This window comes from Spermophilus citellus (genome assembly GCF_964194105.1).
Source record: "Spermophilus citellus genome assembly, chromosome: 16".
NCBI classification, from domain to species: domain Eukaryota; kingdom Metazoa; phylum Chordata; class Mammalia; order Rodentia; family Sciuridae; genus Spermophilus; species Spermophilus citellus.
This window is the reverse complement of record NC_138196.1, coordinates 77832070-77852347: the sequence shown is the minus strand read 5'-3', so window position 1 is coordinate 77852347 and position 20278 is coordinate 77832070. Positions and strand designations below refer to the sequence as shown.

The following is a 20278-nucleotide window of genomic DNA, read 5'->3' as shown; positions in this document are numbered from 1 at the left end:
TTGATTTCCCTCTTGAACACTGGGTTCCATTCGTGCTTTTCAAGAAAGGCCTACAGCTCACCTTGACGGATTTTCATGTGAAAAGCAAAATGGCCAAAACTTAGGGGAAATACAATGGGTGCTGCAACCCAGCTCCTCTCTTGAACAGAAGGAGGGACATTGAAGGAAAGCCCTGGAAACTCAGTGTGGTGAGGACTTTTCTTAAGTGACCAATTGGAGACACCCTGTCTCACTGAACTCCATCTCCTTGACAGTTCAACATGGACACTGGTCAGGACCAGGGACACTGTCAAGCCGTGGAGGGGAGGTAAGCAATGGAGAAAGGCCGTGAGGGAATGTGGTGGTTTCCTACCCACACCCCAAACCCTAGGATTCTCCAGTCAGAAGGGGAAGACGGGGAAGGACAGGGGTCTCCCACAGTACCACCTCCACCCATCGTTCCAACCAGCACAGCTCCGCCTCCATCAGCCCCAGGTGTCAGTTGGAGGGCACCCTGTCAGGCTGCATGGGAAAGGCTGCCCAGGACAGTGTGAAAGCTCGCAAGGGCACAAGAAGCACTGGGCCAGGGCTCTTGTCAGACTCACTCAGTGGCCTGTCGGGCCCCCAGCATGGCCAGCTCCCATGCACACCAGAGCCATGTCAACATGGAGGGAGCACAAGCTCTGCCTCCAGAAGTCTGTGCCCAGCTCACTCGGCCAGGACACAGGGCAAGGGGAGCCCAGGACGCGTGTCATGAAGCCCTTGTCCAGCAATGAGGAACCCTGAGCTGGGATGCTGGTCACTGAGAACCTGTCTGCTCTAGCTGCCATTCCGGCCAGGAGGGAGGATGGATGAGATCTTCCCAATAATCTGAACACCCACTCCAGGGAACACCAGACAAGAGGCTCTGGAAACATCTGAGAACTGAGATCCTCCAAGATCTGTGCGCAACACCCCTAAGAAGAGCCAGGGAGAAGAGGGGCCAGGAGGATACAGATGTCTCAAGAGATGAGGGCGCACTCTTCGTGAGCTGGCCTGACTTCCAAGGCTGCACTGCCAGCTCTCGGGACCAGGGTCCGGGGAAGACCCCATGGATTACGGGAACTGCCTGATGTCCATTTATTAAGGTCTAGAGAGTCACACAGAAATGCCGCTGCTTCTGGAAAGGCTTCATAATGCCCGCTGACCTTCCCCGTTGGCCAGTCAAGCCCAACACAACCCCCTTCACGAGGAAAGCATTTGGGGCTGGACCTTTGGGACCACCTTCCCTACCCACCAGCCATATCAGTATCCAGTATTCAGCCCAAACTACGCCAGGGAGTGGACAGAATCGTCCAGTCCAGGCATTCAGGACTGAGATTCACAAAGGACACCTGAGCAGGCCCAGCCCCGTGGGTCTGCCTGCTGAAGGCTTAGGCGAAACGTGGGACCCCCTCCACGCAGGGCCTGGGGAGATGAGAGGAGCAGGGGGGAAAGCCCACCCGGCAGCCCGTCGGATAACGTGGCTTTCTAATCGCCAGACCACAGGCAGATTTTGTGGTGAAAACTTGGGTCCTGGACTTTGAAACTTGGTCTGATGTGGTCGGGTGTTTTAGTAAACACTTTCTAACCCCAGTCAAATGAATGCTGCAAAGGGAATCATCAAAGTATCAATTACAGACACATCCATATTACAGTGTGTGTGTGTTCACACATGTGTGCCTGTCACCAACAGGGAGCAATCCCAGACGCCACATGGATGAAAAAATGACAAGCAGTAGATGTACCGCAGCGGGGCCCTGAGCCACGTCTCCTCGGGGAGCCTCCTCGCCTCCCTCCCAGGCCTCTTGCCTCCATAGGCGAGGCTCACAGAGAGACCTGGGACCAGCCCAAAGCATTCTGGGAAGGACTGCTGAGTTCACCAGGGTGCTGGGGCATGTGACTTCTCTACCCAAAGCTGCGCTCAGAGAGCAAGCGCTAGGAGGACCAGCGTGAGAGCGCACAGCTAGTGCCTGCGCTTCCCAAGAGCAGTTTAGAGAGAGGGGGCTGCCCATCCCAACTAGGTCAAAGCCTGGGCTCTGGACTTCCCTTCTGTCTCCCTCCCCAAACTGCTAACAGAGCTGACCCCAGAACTAGGGGGCTGTGGCAGAAGGGGACACTGCTGAGGGAACAGCCACTTCCAATGTAAACACTGTTAACATCAGACACATACACCCTCCTTCCCTACCCACCAGCCAAGCAGGCAACCAAGATTCATGGAAGGATTCCTTCACTCAAGCCCGGGTATCAATGGGTGCCTCTCAGCACTGAGACACTGCGTGGGGAGTGGGGAACACAAAAACAAAACAGAGGGGCCCCGACTGACCCCAAGGACCAAGGGATAAAAGCCCATTCATTGTCTGCCAGGCACGGTGATGCACACCATATTCTCAGTGACTCAGGACTGAGGCAGGAGGATTGCAAGTTCAAGGCCAGCCTGAGCAACTTTGTAAGACCCTCAACAACTTAGTGACACTGACTCAAAACAAATAAAGAAATAAGACTGGGGGTGTAGTTCGGTCCTAAGGCACCCCTGCATTTAATGCCTAATATGTTTTAAAAAATAAGTAAATAAAAGTCTACCCAGGTACAAAGGCATCAGGAGATTACCGGGAAGAGGGCTAAGAAGGAGCCTGAGAGGAAGCACCCGCGCTAGGCTCCATGGGAAATAAGGAAAGGGCAGAAAAGGCAACGGCGTCACTGGCTGAGCTGACCTGAGTCACGGCTGGACACGAGGACTAAGCCACATCAAGGGGCTCTGACGCTGGGCTGCATTCTCCCAGCAAGAGGGAGCCACTGAAGGTCTCAGAGGAAGAGGAAACAGGAGCACAGGTGTGCGGGAGGAAGAGCCCAGCCACAGAGGCTCCCCGAGGAGGCAAAGCGCAGAATCGGGGGGTGCCAAGGAATAGGTGCTCCAGACAACATGGGACAAGACTCACAAGCTAAGACTCCAGGGTGGCTCCGGGGTTGGAGCAGCCTGACGTGGCAACAGCCCTCCGGGACTGGAGGCTGGCAGCACCACAGAGGCACAGGAGAAGAGGATGAGAGATGCCCGGGGACAGGTGAATGAAGGTACCAAAGGCACAACCTGGCAGATGCACAGAGAAGTGACAGGTCTAGAGTTCCAGCCCTGTGTGACAGCACCTCTTCACCCCATCATGACCAAGACACCCCTCCCACCTCTGCAGTATGGCCAGGAAGTCCCCTTGGGTGTCTGTGCCTGGACTCTGCACTTCTAGGGACAGCCTGGAGTTCAGGTGGACAGAAATGACATTCAGAGCAGTGACTCCTAATCCTTGGAGATCTGGAGCGCACAGATCTGGCACGGACTCCTGAGAGCCACAGTCAGCCCTCAGCATCCGTAGGTTTTGTGTCCAAAGATTCAACTCAACATGGATCAAATATATTCATAAAAACTGCATCTGCGCTGAGCTTGTCTTTAGTCCCTAAAGAACACAGTGTGACATGTACGAGGCATAGGCATAATCTGGTGTCTTCAGTATGCAGGAGGATGTGGGCAGGTTCCATGCAACTCCCAGGCCATTTTATGTAGGGACTTGAGCATCCTCAGTCTTTGGTATCCACGGGGCTCCTGGAATCACCTCCCCAGACACCCAGGGACCACTCAATCTCATTCTCTCTGTCCTTTCCATCAGCACAGGATCTAGCTCACAGTTTAAGTAAAATAGCTCTGGACTTGAGCTAAATGGCATCTCATTCAATGACCACACAGGTGTGTACCCTCTGCCACCTGTTAAGAGAACTGGAAGACCTGGCCAGAGTTGCTAGGGAAAAGATCAGACAAAAGAAAGCCACCGCGAGGCTCCCCTCAAATTTTCTTGTACTGACCAAGGGTCTACTGTCCTTTCAAACAGTGTCCCGGGTGCCTCGAACAAGTGCCAGATTAAGAGATTCATGGTTTCCACCGGCAGATCTGCCACTTCAGTAGGTGGGGCAGGACCCAGAGAGAAGAATCTCTTAAGATCACTCTCACACACACACACACACACACACCCAACATATGCAGGCACTGTGCACTGACACACCCACTTGGAGAACCCAGGAATGCTCAGGCCACGCCCTGGGCAGCTTTCCTCTGGCTCTCTAGGGAGAGTAGGGCTCTGGTAGGTCACAGAGATGGGGCTGGTGGTCCCCACAAGATGGGCTGACCGTGACTGCCACATCTCAGTGCTTCCCATAGGACAGGGACCATGCTGACACAGCCACAGTCCATCTTTGTGGCAACTGTCCCCATCACAGATGAGGCAACAGAGGCCAAGGTGACACAGCCAGAAGTGGCACGGCCAGGGCTGCAGATGTGCATCACGCCTGCCACCTTCCCCAGGGCACAGGGAATGTGTCAGCAAGTGATGCACTGACACCTGACCTTGGTCTTCCCCTCTGCAGAATGGAAGCAGCCATTCCCACCTGCTTCCTGGAGGCTCCAGGGTCCTAACAACTCTGATGACCACGAAGCCCTTGGAGGGGGGGTAGTCCAGAGCATTTCCCCAAGCAACATCCCACCACCCGTGTGACCCCTGGGCCAGTCTGGATGCACCTGCAGGCTGTGTCTGGGATCTCCACCCACCCACAGAAAGGTGAAAGGCATTCCCCTGCTCTGCGCCAGGCCCTCACAAAGATCCTACTGGGCAGCTCCGTAGCAGGCTCTGTTTGATGGCCATAATATTATTTTCTGCTGCTGACATGTCACCTTTTTCAAACTGGGAACATTTGGCTTCATGTTCCTCATGGGTAAAGCCATGGCAGTCAGAAATGGAACCTCTACGGTCTATGGACCTGGGAGACACATAGCCAGCAAAGGAACAGGAGAAGACACATTGGCCAGGGCAGGTGACAAGGCGTGGAGAAAGACAGACGAGAAGGAGGCGGTGCAGGTGTCTTCGTACCAATTTCCTTCTACTGCTTTTTTATGCAGTAGCCCTGGGCACATTGAGTTTGCACCTGAATCTGTCCAAAACTCCCCCAGCCTTTCCTCCTGGCTCCAACAAGCATTCAAGGCGCTGGGTCTCACTGAAGAAGCAGCTTCTCCGTACCAACCAAGCTGGACTGAATAAGTGCTCTTTGCCAGCCTCCTTCTCTATAAAGGAAGCCCCGGCCACTCACTGACTTGCGGCAAGGCACAAGGCAAGAACAGAAAGCAGAAAACAGAAAAAAAAATCCTAATTTTCTCATCTGTACTGCTACTCCTCCCCTCCGAGGGAACGGCGGGCGGATAGGAATCCTACACGGGTCAGCAACCACAGGGGTTATTTGCAGGAGTGGCTAATATTTCTCACAGGCTACAAAAGCAATGGAGTTTGGGGTGTGACACCCCTGAGCACACTGCCACAATTGAGTGTGACGACTCCGATCACGTTCTTGGAGGCTCGCTCATTAAATCCCCCCACTCCTTAGCCGAACCGACTGATCCTGGAGCCATGAGTTCAACGCCTTCGCATTCCCTGCAAGCAGGCCCAGCAGCCAGTTGGACTGCTCGCTCCCCTGACCATCTGCCCATGGGGCCATCTGCCGACTGTTCTGGGCGCCCTGGAATGAGATGCCTCTCATTACTGCCCAGAAGGAACCCACCTGGATGAATGGAAAGAAGCCCACAGCCACTGGGGGAGAAGGCCACAAAGAGCTGGGGGGCAGCCAAAAGGGATGTGCCCCTGTGGCGGGGGAAGGCAGGCAGGAAGGGAAACAAAACAGAGCAAGAGGCCAAAGCACGGGCAAGTGCAAGGGCTGAAGAGACACATGCAGGAATGCAGGAGAGGCCGGGGCCTCTCAAGTAACAGGGCCCCTCGGTGTCTGCCAAGAAAAGTGCATTAAGGGTAAAATCTCTCACTGAGCTCAGGGCCTGACCAAATGAGGGAGCTGGAGAGGACTACCAGGTCAGCAAATCCTTCACTGGGCAGATGAGTCACTAAGACACAGAGAAGTGAGGTGACCTATGCAAGATCACACAGCAGGGCAGAGCTGGATGGGAACCAGACTGCTGACTTCCAGTTGGGAGCATTTCCCCTACAGCAATGGGCTCCTGCAAGGCAACTCCTCCAACCACAGTCGTCACCAACCACTCACTCGCTCAAGAAATATTACTTATTGACCCTCTGTGATCAACGTCTGCACCCAGAAGGGAGGCAGATCACCTTGACGTGAACCTTCCTGGATGACCCTGAAATGGTCTATGCTCCTCCTGGCTCAGGTGGGACTCCAGACCACCCTGGAGCCAGGGAGGAAAGGCCCACTTGGTCAAGCGGCAGCCTCCCACACTGGCCCAAGTCCTGGGGTGTGCACAAAGGGCCCCCCAAAGGATGTCATCCACAATCTAGAAGGCAAGGCCTAGAGCTAGGCAGAAATAGTGAGCCTCAACCTTGGAGGCTGTCTCATGGTAAGAAGGAAGGCAAAACAGGAAAGAACTGTCTCAATGCTTCTGAGCTGAAGATGGGGACAGGGAGGGCACCAGGGAGTGAGCGTGCAATTTAAAATGCAGGGAAATTCCAAGTAGGAGGGGACAGCAGAGCAATGCTGCTCCAGCTCAGGAAAGACAGAAGAAAAGCATCCAGACAGACGTCCAAACCACAGGTCAAAAAGATCATCACTGAAAGACACCAAGTCTGGCTTCTCTGGGGGGTGAAGTTCCTTCCACTTGGACCCTCTTCTGAACCAGACTATTAGCTTTTCATATAAGACAGGAAGTATGTTGACTTTCACTCTTGGAAAATAAAAATCTCTTTTCTAAAATACATACCTGATGGGCCACCAGGCAGAGTGCCCACCTCCTCAAAACAAAAATGACATTTGCAAAAAGGCCAACTGAGCACCCATGCTGGGTCCAGCAAATAGACCTTGGATTTGGCTGAACCAAAACATCACAGCCCTCTGAGCAACACAAAGGGTACCTGGCTGTGGGTACCAGCAGTTTTCATGTCTAAAGGACAGTTAGTATCTGTGGCTCCTCCACCAAGCAGGGCTGCCTAATTCTTATGTCCAACCCAAACTAAAGAGCATTTACCGCATTTGATTTTCACATCAGTGGAACAGAAGTTTCCTGGCTGGGCATTTTATTTGCTGAACCCTGTCCTTATTCCAAGAGGAAGCACTCTTAGGAATCTTTTTATTTTTAATCAAAATCAAATATTTATGAGTGAAGGCTCAAAATAGGTAGCTTTGAAGATGACTTCAAACGCTGTACTTTCACAACCAAATAACATTTTGGGGTCAAAGAAGACAAAAGTCCTCAAGTAGAGAAATCAAGACGCCATTCCTCTCTTCCTACCAAAATTCCTTAGAACCAGATGCTCAAATTCACTGGAGAACACCAAGTTCCACAGAAAACGAGAGCAAGGAAATAAGACAAAGGCAAGCCCACCCAGACCCTTATTTAGTAGGTCTAACCACTGCTCGGTTCATCAGCTTCTCAAAGGGAGACCCAACCACACAGGCTCGTTTGCTGTCTCACGGCTCTAAGGGTTGTGACAGAGTTGGTGCTTCTTACTGATCATGGTGGTCCCCCCGGCCAGGGCCGCCTTGGTGCCCTGAAAGAAGTCATCGGCAGAGGTCATTCCCTGGTCAGGCATCTGGAAACGAGTGTGGACATCAATTCCTCCAGGAATCACCATTCTGGAATGCGCTTCGATGGTCTTCACCCCTCCTGGCACGATCAGGTTTTCTCCTATTTGCCTAAATAAACAGGGTTGGTGATAAGGGCAGTCAGTAAAATGTGGATTCAAAGAAGATATGACAGCTTATCTTCACTAAGCTCCAAACTATCCTCCACCATGTGCCAGGGACTCTTCAGAGTCTTGTCATCATTCATCACCAGAGATCCCCCCCACCCCTCACCCACAAAGGGCGCTGCAGCCAAATAAACTAGAAAACAAAATTTACATAAGGCACCAGAGGCCCCATTCGCAAATTAGCTACCAGAAACCAATAAGGTCAAATGGTAACAAGGCCCCAAGGTATTTATATGTCATCTGACCTTCTTGTAACACACACCATTGAGCTAATTATCCAATAGCAATTTGCTTCAGACCTGAGTGCATTTTCCAAACATTTATTTTTACCATATCTTTTTCAATAGAGAGAAAACAGAGGTGGGAGGGTGGAGATGGAACCAAAGGGGGAAAAAAGTGAACACTATAACGGCTGCAATTTTTAAATGTGGAAACAGGTGCTTGGCCATTCAGATAATAAAGGCAGACAAACGAATACTCATCATGTTGGGGACATGATTCGTTTCCAATGTTTAAGAAAATATTTTTACTATATCTTTCTACTGTCTTAAAAATTAATCAAAGAGGGGTTGATTAAAGTTCTGAGACAAATGAGTGATGACTAAAAATAGCACTCAGGCCTCCTCCCTTCCAGGCCACTGTCCATCTGCCAGGCCAAATCATGCTGCCTTATAATTGGGAGCGGAGATGGAACAAGAAAGTCACAGCATTTGAGAGCCCAGAGCTGAGGCTGTCACAAGAAACACACATGGAGAAAACATTAAATGTGGAACTGCTCAACCCTATTTTCGGTTCATAAATCAGGGTGTGAGCTTCCAGGCAGCGGGCACATCCAGGTTTCCACTCCTCCGGCTGCCCTGCTGCTAGTGCCTGATGAAGGCTGCTTATTTAAAAGATGTCACTGGGTGCAGTGTTTGTCGTTAAGCAGATGTGCTATTTCTCCAGAGCCTGGGAGCTGTCCCAGTAGGAAGGGCATGAGGACACTGGTATGCACTCTGCTCATTTAACCCGCCAGAGTCCAGAAACACCCAAACTCACAACCGTTCTGTTGTTCTCCTGCATGACATAATACACAACATACAAAGGGCAGCCTTATTTGTGACAGTTTCCACTTAAGAGAATAAAAACTAAAATTCCCCCCAGGATTAGGGAGTAATTTGTCTGTGGCACTTGGTAATTAACTTGGTATCCTTCTGTAGCGCCTCTAACTTGGATTCCTGATTGAGGGAGCAGATGTGGTTATCCTGATGAGAGGCTGTACTCTGCATCTGTGCCCTTTGATTGTCCATTCCAAGCAACTAAATTCTAGGAAACCTTTCACACCGTCAACATACCCTAAAGCAAGTATCTGAGCTGACAACAGAAGATATTTTGTCACCTCCATTAAAAAATAGGGCATTACCAAAGGCATAATGGTGGGGGCGGGAGGCCGCAACTTTGAAATCTGCAAATATGAATTCTCAAATTCATTAATTACCACCAATCAAAATGGAACTTAAAACAGATACTAAGTTGGTCACTCTTTGAGTCACTAAATTTAACACTTCATGTGTGAAGGGGTACCAAAGCTTGGGATCAATGGGAGGTATATAAATACTATATACATAATAATGAGTTACACTTACTTGATCAACCCATCTTCCATGTATATGTCTGCATAGAACGACTGATCATCATTAACAATTTTACCTCCTTTGATCAGAAGACGATCACTCTGAAACAAAAAGGTAGTAAAGTCACAACACATAACCGACCTATGAGGAACACAGGTGCTAAGTTAAATGAATGCAGGACACATTTGTACTATTCAGAAATTATGTTCCAATGAGCCAGTTTTTGAAAGCTCTGGTGACAAAGGGGAACCTGTACTGAGCAAACAATTTATCATCCAATAAGGCAGAACATACTGGCAAAGCTTATTCTACAAAAATCAACCATCTCTTTCAATTAGACCTTAAACCTGAAAGCAAAAGAAAATGGGGGGGGGCGGGATTAAAGAGCAGTGAAAACATTCCAAATAAAGAAGACAATACTTTTTGAATGACTTTTGGCTAAACCTCATTTTTTAAAAAAGGAGGGGGGGGAGAAACACACCCACATGTAGGAAAGTCTTAGCAAGGTCTGTGTCAGGGAAGAGTGACCAAAAGTCTGTTGTCAGGGGATACCCCTATACAAACATATTTGGTCCAGCCACAACAAGATTTCAATTCAGAATGTCCTTCTATATTTACATTTATTTTTGAGGCAAATCACAGCAAGCATAGCAGGGAGGGAAGGGACTATGGAAATTACACCATTTTCACTATGTAGTTAAGAAAAAGGCAAAGTTTTATGATACAGTAGATGAGATGGAAAATTTTAAAATCTAACATCACAATAGATTCCTAATGCACTTATATTTTAACTGGTGATATTTGTGCAAAAAAATAAAGGCTGTGTGGCATGGGAAGGCCAGGAATGTAACAAAAATGCCACATTATGCCTCATGGCTATCCCAAATCCTGTTGAAGAAATGGAATGTGAAGGTGGTGTATTCAGTGAATAAGCACCTATTTTATTTCAATCCGGATTCAAGCTTTACAAGCTGAGCCATATATTACCCCTTTAATAAGCAACACATCTCAAATGACAGCATTCATCTTGACAAGTGTTAACCCAAACTAAGCTAAAAACAATACTCACAGCAAGTGCCATCTACATTTATCAGCTACCAAGAAAAAGAAATTACAGAAAATCTTTTATACATCTATAAGCTACTAAAGAGAAAAAAAATTACATGTCATTCCACATATTTGTTTCTCTGACATACTAAAAATCAAAATGATTTTCATTTTGAACATTGCAGGGGCTTTTTCATCCTGACATAGATACTGGGAAGTCAAATGGAAACAGTGGACAATTCCTAAAACTGATCATGATCAATGTCAATACCTCTACAAAATCCTGTCAGGTACATCAGGCTGTTGCAGCCTCAGAACATGATGGAACAAGATTCTATTCTCATTTGACAGGAAAACTGAGGCTGGGAGATGTTGAGCCTATAATAATCCCTCCTCTCCCAGATCTAGAGCTTCCATTGCCTGGGAGACCAGGAGAAACCCTGCCCTTCACCACCTGCCCCTTAGCCACTGACCTACCTGTTCCTGCCGTTACCACGAATCCCCCAGCCAACATCATGTCAAGAAAAAAGCGAAATATCACAGCCCTGTTCACTCCAGTACCTTCTAGAAGGCTTCTTACATAAGAGACTGGCCATGGTGATGGAGGGAGGAAAAACATGCTATGGGTCCTAGGATAATGCAACCAGAATTTTTCAAGGGTGGAGGGGGCGCACTTTTAAAAATCGGTCTTGATTGTTTGCCTATTTTTTTTCCTCCCCACAACGTCAATGAGAAACGAAACTGCCTCATTTGTTCAAGAAGACAACAAATTATCAGGGGCTTGCTGTAAATCTGCTCCCCACCCCCACTCCCTAGCTCCCCAGACTCCTTCCTCCAGCAGGAACATAGACCGTTGGGTGCTCCATGCGCTATCCTCCGGGATCTGGGGTCTTTGCCTTCAACTCACCTTCCTTGAACAACCCAGCGCATCGTAGAAAATCTCAAGCGCAGGATCCCTCCCCTGTGCATTTGTTCCCACTTCTCTCCTGTGGATGGGTGTGTCCTTGTGCATGGAGAGGAAGCAGGGGCGCCCGGGGCCACAGGGACAACCAGGGCGAAACACACACCAAATCCAGCCCTATAGCGCCTTTTGGCTGTTTGATTCTTTGGTGTCTGCGTCGGCCTTGGGTTCTACCCGGGAATCAGCTGGCCAACTGCGAATGCACAGCATTATATAACAATGAATTTCCCTGGCTTTCCCCCTCCCTGGGATTTCATTCCAGGATGCAGATATCAGGACTGGGGAGATTTTTCCAGGAAAAGATGGAGAGAGAGTGGGATCAAGAACCGGTGCTCATCCCTGAAGCATCGCGAATTCAAGGCACGGAGGTTTTCCGGTGATGTACAAACCAACAATTCCAGGCCCCAGAACAGCGCCCACACCTCGGGCCGCTGTGATCTTTGTCTGCCTGGGGCCGGCCGGGCCATCTGCTCGGCGCGTCGCGCAGCGCCATTACCTCTCTGAGCCCGGCTCGCCGCTGTCCCCAGCGCCCACCCTCCCAGCCCGCTTTGTATGCGCCAACACGGACGCCTCCCTGGTGGCGGAAGAAGCAGAAAAGACGCAGGAAAGTGAGCCCTGAGCCCTGCCAGGGCCCCAGCCTCAAACCAGAGGGTGAAAAAAAAAAAGAGAGAACTACCCAAAACCTGTCCCCAGTCAACAAAAAGCCTTGGCCCGGGCCCCCGCCCTCCTCTCCTGCTCATCACGGTGCCAGATTTCCCTTCCCGTTTCCCCATCATTCCGCTACACCCTGCCCTTTTCAGCATCCCTCTGCTGTCATTACGCCTTCGGGCTGAAACCCATCCCTTCTTCCAAGGAGCTGGAGGAAGGATCCAGAAAGCCCTTTATGGGGGGGGGGGGGCGGAAGACACCGGGAGGGAGGATCCATTTCCCCAGCTCCCCATCGCAGCTCCTGAGTCCAGCCTCGCAGCACGCAGCCCGGAGAACAATATCGAGCTTCAACCATGCATATTCAATCTGGCATCCATTTGCTTACACCCCGCAGGCCAGCACTGCAGCATCTCGGGCTGACAATAAAAGGATACAGCGGATCTGGCGCGCTACCTAAAGCTATCTCCATGTACTCACGCTCCTAATTGAATGCCTTGCAAACTACGTGCCTTATAATTCTTTATTATTGCATCTCCCACCACCACCACCCCACTATCGCCTTCATTAGCAACTGAAAAAAAATTTTTTTAAAAAGTTGGGTCCCTCTCCATCTCCCTCTTTAAAAAATTCCTTAGATGTTCAGTGCCACAAAAGGTTGCTAGCCGAACGCACATTTCCCAAGTACCCAACTCACCGTGATGCGTGGAATATTTTTCTTCCCCTGATAAGACATCTCTCTCCTGGAAAAAAAATAATTTCAAAAGGGCAGCTTTAAAGCAAAAATTGCTGGGAAGGGGACTTGGTACTTTTTGCAGAATTGAAGAAGGTACAACCGTTTAGCTGGTCTTGCTGGTAGCAATTTCAGGAACGTAAGGGACAAATACAATCCTCTGTTGCTCTTTCTTCCTCTCCTCCAACACAGCCCCAGCTAGGGCGGAAAAAAAGAAAGAGAGAGGGAGAGAGAGAACAGGAGGGAAGGGGGTGGAAATAAACTACAGCAATAAAAGCCTCGGTTCAAGTCAGCCACCGCGGCGCATGCGCCGCCAGCCACTCCCTTTCCTCTCAGGCAAAAGCCATCCGCTTCGAGAGAGGCGAGCACTGATTGGCCACAACCGTGGGATATGCAAATGAGGGAAAGCTGGGAGGGGCGCGGCGCCTGAGCGCGAAATGCTGCAGTGTGCGGTTGAGGGCGGCGGTCGGTGCGTGCGCCCGAGCAGGGAACGCGCCTTTGGCTCCCTTTCTTTGGGCCTGGGCATCCGGGACTGGGGCTGGCAGCAGCCCCAGATGCAGCATCTGCAACGCAGGGACAATGGAGGGGTGGTCGTTTCGAACAGGGGGAGGGGGCACAACCCCAAGACGGAGGGGCTTCGGTGCAGCCCGGGCGGCACGCACACGCCCGCCCGCGCGCCAATCCGCGGAGGCCGCCGCTGCAGCCCGCGTGGGGTGACTGCGCCGAGCCAATGGCTTCGCTGGCGGCGAGCGCGCGACTGCACCGCCGGCCGGCGCCGCTCGGCCCGGGAGGGGCGCCGGGCCTCCCCCGCCCAGCCTGGAGCAAGACTTGCTCAGCCTCCGCCCTGCAGCCGGCTAGGGAATTGAGGCGGCGGCGAGTGCGGGGAAAGGAAGCCGGCGACAGGCTCGCCACCGGCCACGCCCGCCACCTCCAGCCCCGGAGTGGACGCTGGATGCGGGCTGCTGCGGCCCGGGCCACAGGGCCGGTCGCGCTCCGGGGTGCGTTGTGGCGCGGGCGGAAGGTGAGCCTGCAAAGACGGAATCTGGCCTGCGGCGGCGCCGGCTGCCAACATCTGTTGCCTGGAACTGCAAAGAAAGCCCGGAGCAAGCGCGCGGCATCCGGGAAGGCCGCGGTCCGCGGGGCACGGGAAGCCCCACCCCGAAAGAGCCTTTTGTGCCAACAGGCCACAGTCTGTGAAAGCGTAAATGGCCCTGTGTAGGCCCCTGTGTCCCCTCTTTAATGGCCACGCCCACCCGGAGCCCCTGGGGAAGTTGGGCCAGGGGGCGTTCGCTGGTGCCTACAGATCCGTGGAGGAAAAGCTGTTGGGATTCCAGCGTCCGCGGAGCCCTAAGGCCTCGCGGCGCTCTTAGCTGGCGCCCCACACTGCATCTTGAGGCAGAAAGCGAAATGAGCTGTAAAGAAGCCAGAGGGACAAAAAACAGAGCCTAAATCCCAAAGGAATGGGAAATGGTCGTTGAGAAAACCTCTAATCTCAAGAGTTAAAGACCCTGAATCCCCAATCGGAGTGGAGTCACACTTAACCGGCTTTCAAGGTCTCTCCGTGACCCTAGCGATTGAACCGGCCTGGGAGCCCTTGGCTTTGCTGTGATGCTCTACCTTCAGAATCCTTGCGGAAGAAAAGGGCTGGCCCAGTGAGTCCCAGGCAGTCTAACCAGGCCACCCCTTTGGAAGGTTCCCCAGGCGGGTACAATGACAAACATCTGGACTGTGGGGCTTCTCTTGCTTGAGATCACAATACATGCAATTCCTACATAATCTAGGCCAGCAAGCAGCACTCAATCTATTTAATTGGCTCACACTTGCATAGGAAAGATTAGCTGGATAAATTCAGGCTAATCCTAGGGCTAGTGAGGGCCCTGTGTCCCAGTGTCTGCACCTGTCGATCTTCCCAGACTTAGAGATGTAAAATTCACCATCTCTTTCCCCTCAAAAGTCCCAGAAGGGGACTGTGGAAATTCATTAAAGTTCAATAGAAGCACTTCCCCCTCCAACTACCTGATATGCAGGAGCAAAATGGACTGATGTCCTCAAATATTGGACTCAAATAAGGGACTTGTCTCGGAAGACATAAAATATGCCTTCCTACCAAGGAATCCCACCAGTAGGTTCCAGCTTGGAGTTGGGGTGCATAGAGTAGGGTCTTATTAAAACCCAAGAAAAAATAACCGCGTGGCAAACAAGTAAATAATGATATTCAAATTAATTTGAAACAAAATGGCTCTAATTATATTGCTTTTTAATATTCTTGTTATACTTCCTTGCTCCTGGTTAATGGGTTTAAATATGTCTTGTTATTTACTGGTTTCCCTCGAGCTTTTGTCAGACTTATTTGTGTCAATCTTATCTCTATAGCCATTGACATAAGGTTTCCAGTCAATGGTAATTGACATTTCTAACCATAAATATCCAGAAATGTAACATTTAAATGGATTTGTCTGCTCTGGCTGGAACCTAAGAGAGTATTTGGCACATAGAAAGTACCCAAGGAATAGTTTTAATCGACCAAGGAGGATAACTGACAGTAATCTGAATTTCTTACCGTACTTACTGCACAGTGCCATGCAAAAAAGTAAAAGGGGGGTGGGGGAGAATTGTCCACCCATTCTACATTAATAGATTTGTTAATATAAACTACTTTTTAAAAAAAAATCTCTCTTTGGAAAAATACTGAAATTTTCCAGTGAAGCTGGAACCTAATCTGGGAACCTAATATTTGAACCTGACCTCCATTTATAAATATGAAACACACACCAAACAGGAAACAGCAGTGAAGGCTGCCTGTTTTGCATTTTGCAACCCCTTCCCAACCCTCTGCCTCCCCATACTTCACCAGCATCAGGAAAGGGCAAGGAGTTGAAAAAGAGTAGGACAATTAGATGGAACTCCCCCAGGCAATCTGGGGGTCTGGAGGAAGGAAAACCCTACTCAAGGGGGTCTGTGAGCGGGGGTGGGGGAGTCAACCAAGGGTCAGAATCTGACTTTACCTCCTCTACAGCCTCATGTCCAGTCCTTGGACAGGCACCTCCAATCTGTCGGTGGGTGCATGCGGACACAGTGTCAGAGCAGACCTCTCCCCGGGCTGTTCTCCTTCTTCCCTTCCCCTTTCCAGGGACACTTCTCTCACACTGAACTTAAATGCCACCTGACAGTGGAGTCTTTTTCCATCCAGCCCCCTAAAGCCTGGAGTGCACCTCCTCTGTTTACCTTGACTGTGACACATTTTGCATGTACAGAGGCTGTGCATTTCTTCTATGAGACGGTGACTCCTAGACTCCTCACATTCCTAGTCTCCCAGTTACTAGCACACGGCCCAGTCCACAGGGGTTGTCCTCAACGTTTGGTGCATCAGTAAGTGTCGTGGCTTTGACAAGGACAAAAGGTTCTTCCACATCACCACCATGGTGAGTTTGGGTGTCAAAAATTCCCCAACTCAGCCCTTTCTTTTGGCAAGGTCACTTTGCTGGGTCTTACTGCAGCTCAGCTCTTCTTGCTCAAGTCCCTGAAACTGCAAGAGAACCGTGCAACAGCAAAGCTCATTACTCTAGTGCCGGCATAGTTGCCCACATTTTAAGTAACAGAACTGCTGTGTGCCACCAAGCCGGCTGACACAGAGGTAGAGCGGCCGATCCTGAAATGAACCACTGAATGACAGAGGTCATCTCTAGAAACTTTTTTTCTCAAAAATGTGTTCTTTTATCCCCTCTCTCGTTAATCTTTGTACATGCCTATGTTAGACCACTTGTCCTATAATGCCACCTACATGGTGCAGTGCACAGCTGCACCATACCTAGGGGAGCATCCCTTTCCTTCCTCTGAAGCCTGAGCTCACAGATTACTCTTTCATGAGTCTTTCTCATCTCTTACTCTTATTCTGGAACCTGCAAAACTGGGGGCTTAAATAGGACTGGATGCGTGGGTAGATGGAGGAGGAGTGACACCGATGCAGACCTTTAAGATGTTCTCATCTTACAGCCTGCTGGGAAATGGTGGTGGGGGGCTGCAGACTGGCACCCTGATGCTCTGCAGTAACTGGCTGCTTTCAGTTCCTCGCCGTCTGCCCTGCGTGAGTCCTGTCCTGGCCTAGCCCACCACAGTCCTCGGTTTCATCTTCCCCCTTTGAGAGGCTGGAGTAACCATTTCTGCTTCTGGGCACGGCTGGAGCTCTGTGGAAGTGCAGTGCTCAGAAAGTTACAGTGTGGGGCAACTCTGAAACATAAAATGCTGACAGGAAGAACGAGCCTCGATGTGGCAGAGAAGAGAAAGCCACAAATCCCCCCACTGCTGCAGTCGGACACCGAGGACTGCGGTCTCCAATGCAGACTGCAGAGAAGGTTAAAATGAATGCAGTGTAAGAGAAGGTTCCGGAATCCTTCTCTGCCAAAAACAAAGGGCATTGACTAGGACACATCTTTGCTGCAGATGGAATCAGGCAACAGCAACTGCTTCCTGAGTGTGTGTAACCCTGAAGGGGCACAGGCTGCAGAGGCACAGCTGAGGGGTTGGCACTGCCCACTGCCTTCTTCAGTTGTGATTGGGGGTAACAGGGGTCAGCAGTGCAGCCCTATGAGCCAGATGCTGCTTTTGCTAGAACTAGACAGGCTATAAGCCACTTCTGTCGGGACTCTGAAACATCCTGCAGACATCCCCACAGCATGAAGACCAGAGGCTCATCTGTCCAAATCTGCTATGCATTAGAGCACAGAAGACAGGTACAGGTCACAACAGCTGGGAGACTAGAGCTTCCTCCTCTCTAGGTAGCACAGATGCCTTCCCAAGGACCCCAGTATTAGACACCCTGCACCCCATCCTCTGACTACAGATTTTGCCTGAGGTCTCTGTTCCAGCTGGAGACGCAGGCACCTTGCTCTGGTCATCCTGCCTCAGGTCTGCCCTCTGGTGGTCAATGAGGAGTGTGCATGTGGTCCACCCCTTCCTGGTCCAGAAGTGGACTGTGGCCTGGAGAGGTCCTCAGAGGTCACTTGTTTCAGTGTTCCCAGACCTGCCTGTTCATCAGAATTGGATGGCCCCAGCTCATCTCTCCAGACCAGAGCCTCCTGCATAAGGCCAGAGAGGTTTTAACTAGTCTGTCTCTGGGCACCAAAACACAGACCCAGCCTGCCCCACCCTCCATTGCTAAAGAAGGAAGCTCCAAAAACCACATACAAGAATGAAGATTTTACTCCCTGTCCAGAACTTCCCCCACTCCCCAAAATGCAGCCAGATCCTGCTCTTGAAAGAATAATAAATGTTATCACTATCATTCAATGTGCCACCTTTCAATTATAGTCCAATGTCCTAAAACATTGCTCTGTAGTCAGTAAGGAGGGAGCTGACATCCACGGAGCACCTGCTGTGATCTGGACAGAGCACGCAGTGCTTTTGATACACCTTCAGGGCCCAGGGGTGTAGCTCAGTGGTACAGTGCTTGCCTGGCATGGGTGAAGCCCTGGGTTGGGTCCCCATCACTGCCATAAATAAATAAATAAGCAAACAAACAAGTATGTCATCCTTAATCTTCCCCAAATCCTCCTAGGTAAGTCTTTGTGTCCTTACCTTACACATGGGAAAGTAAAGCACAAAGACGCCTCTTGTTCCAGGCTCAGCTTCCCACAGGAGGGTGGGATTCTAATGTAGGTGATGAAGCTCACAGGGCTAGTTCTCTCAATGCTCAAGAACTTGACTAATAAGAATTAGTAGGAACAAGAGCCTGCCTTGAGCAAGAGGTGAGCAGAGCACAGTGAAGTGCCATCTGCCTTCAGGCCTTTCCCCTCCTCAGGCCCTTCCCTTTGCCCCAAACCTTGCCTCATTACCTGTACAACTCAGATTCACTCTGTGACCAGGCCCTCCTCCTGGGAAACAAGACAGATGAACACCAAGGCAAGTGTGCCAGCCGGCGGCTAAAAGAGAAGACCTGGTTGGTCGAATTTCAGACAAGGCAGGCTGCTTGCATAAGAAAATGCAAATGGTCCTTTAGGTATAGACTGAGGAGTGGGATAGTTGGGTCAAATGGTGGTTCCATTCCAAGTTTTCCAAAGAATCTCCATACTGCTTTCTATAGTGGTTGCATCAATTTGCAGTCCCACCAGCAATGTATAATACCTTTTTCCCCCACATCCTCGCCAACACTTATTGTTTGTATTCTTTTTTTTTTATTGGATGTTCACAACATTACAAAGCTCTTGACAAATCATATTTCATACATTAGAATCAAGTGGGTTATGACCTCCCATTTTTACCCCAAATACAGATTGCAGAATCACATCGGTTACCCATCACATTTTTACATACTGCCATATTAGTGACTGTTGTATTCTGCTACCTTTCCTATCCTCTACTATCCCCCCTCCCCTCCCATCTTCTCTCTCTACCCCATCTACTGTAATTCATTTCCCTCCATGTTTGTTATCCCATTCCCCTCATAACCTCTTAGTAACACAGCCACATCAATGTTTAGATAAGCTCAATTCACAATAGCTAAACTATGGAAGTAACCGAGATGCCCTTCAATAGATAAATGGATAAAGAAACTGTATATATACACAATGGAATATTACTCAGCATTAAAAGAGAATATAATTATGGCATTTGCAGGTAAATGAATGGAGCTGGAGAATATCATGCTAAGCAAAGTAAGCCAATCCCAAAAAACCAAAGGCCAAATATTCTGATAGTGGATGCTGATCCATAATTGGGAGGGGCATGGGAAAAATGGAGGAACTTTGATTGGGCAAAGGGGAGGAGGGGAGGGGTGCAAGAAAGATGGTGGAATGTGATGAACATTATTACCCTAGGTACATGTATGATGGCACATATTGTGTACAGAGAAATGAAAAGTGTGCTGCAATTATGTACAATGAAACAAAATGCATTCTGTTGTCATATATACCTAATTAAAATAAATAAATAAATTTATTTAAAAAATGAAAAAAAAAAAAAGAAAATGCAAATGGTTTAGCAAGTCCCCTTCCTCCTCTGCCCCCTCTTGCCCCCTCACTCCAGGGCGCCCTGGGTTCCAGTTCCTCATGTGGCCCTCTGTTCCGGCTGTCGCTCTTCCCCGATTGATGGCATAGCCAGCCTCTCCTGGCCCCTCCATCCCTGCTCGCAGGAGACCCTCCCTGGCCACTGGTCTGGAGCCAGCCCACGTAGTCACTATTTTCCAGCTTGTCCCCGGCTCCTTAGTAGCAGTGATCACAGTGTGGAACTGTTTTTGTGGACTTGTTTACTTGGGTATTTCTCAGTCTGTCTCTACCTCTCAACAGCAAATCCCCTAAGCTGCCTCATTCTCCACCCCACCTTGCAAAGGGCCTCTGCACTCATTAAACAGAAATTTGAATGAACAAAGGGATGGGTGGACATTTCTAAGAACACCACCTCCATTTCCTCCTGGTGCCTCCGGCCTCGGTGACCACACCATCACCTTCTACCTGCCACGCCACCCCACCATGCGCCTGTGAGCCAATCCAGATGTCAAGAATTTGCATCACTGAATAGGGGCTGAGGCCAAGCTTCCCACTGCCCTTGG

The 20278-nt window shown here is 50.1% G+C and overlaps 1 protein-coding gene across 1 annotated transcript in view; it reads right to left on the bottom strand.

The window, feature by feature from the left end:
• Window positions 1-12930, bottom strand: part of DPYSL2 (dihydropyrimidinase like 2) — a 62482-nt gene extending 49552 nt beyond the window's left edge. The window contains exons 1-3 of the mRNA XM_081269041.1: window positions 12700-12930; window positions 9362-9450; window positions 7496-7680 (exon numbers count right to left, since the gene is read on the bottom strand). Coding sequence (XP_081125167.1) covers window positions 7496-7680; window positions 9362-9450; window positions 12700-12738 — 313 coding nt within the window. The 5' untranslated portion in view covers window positions 12739-12930. The remainder of the gene's footprint in view (window positions 1-7495; window positions 7681-9361; window positions 9451-12699) is intronic.
• Window positions 12931-20278: the final 7348 nt, after the last annotated feature.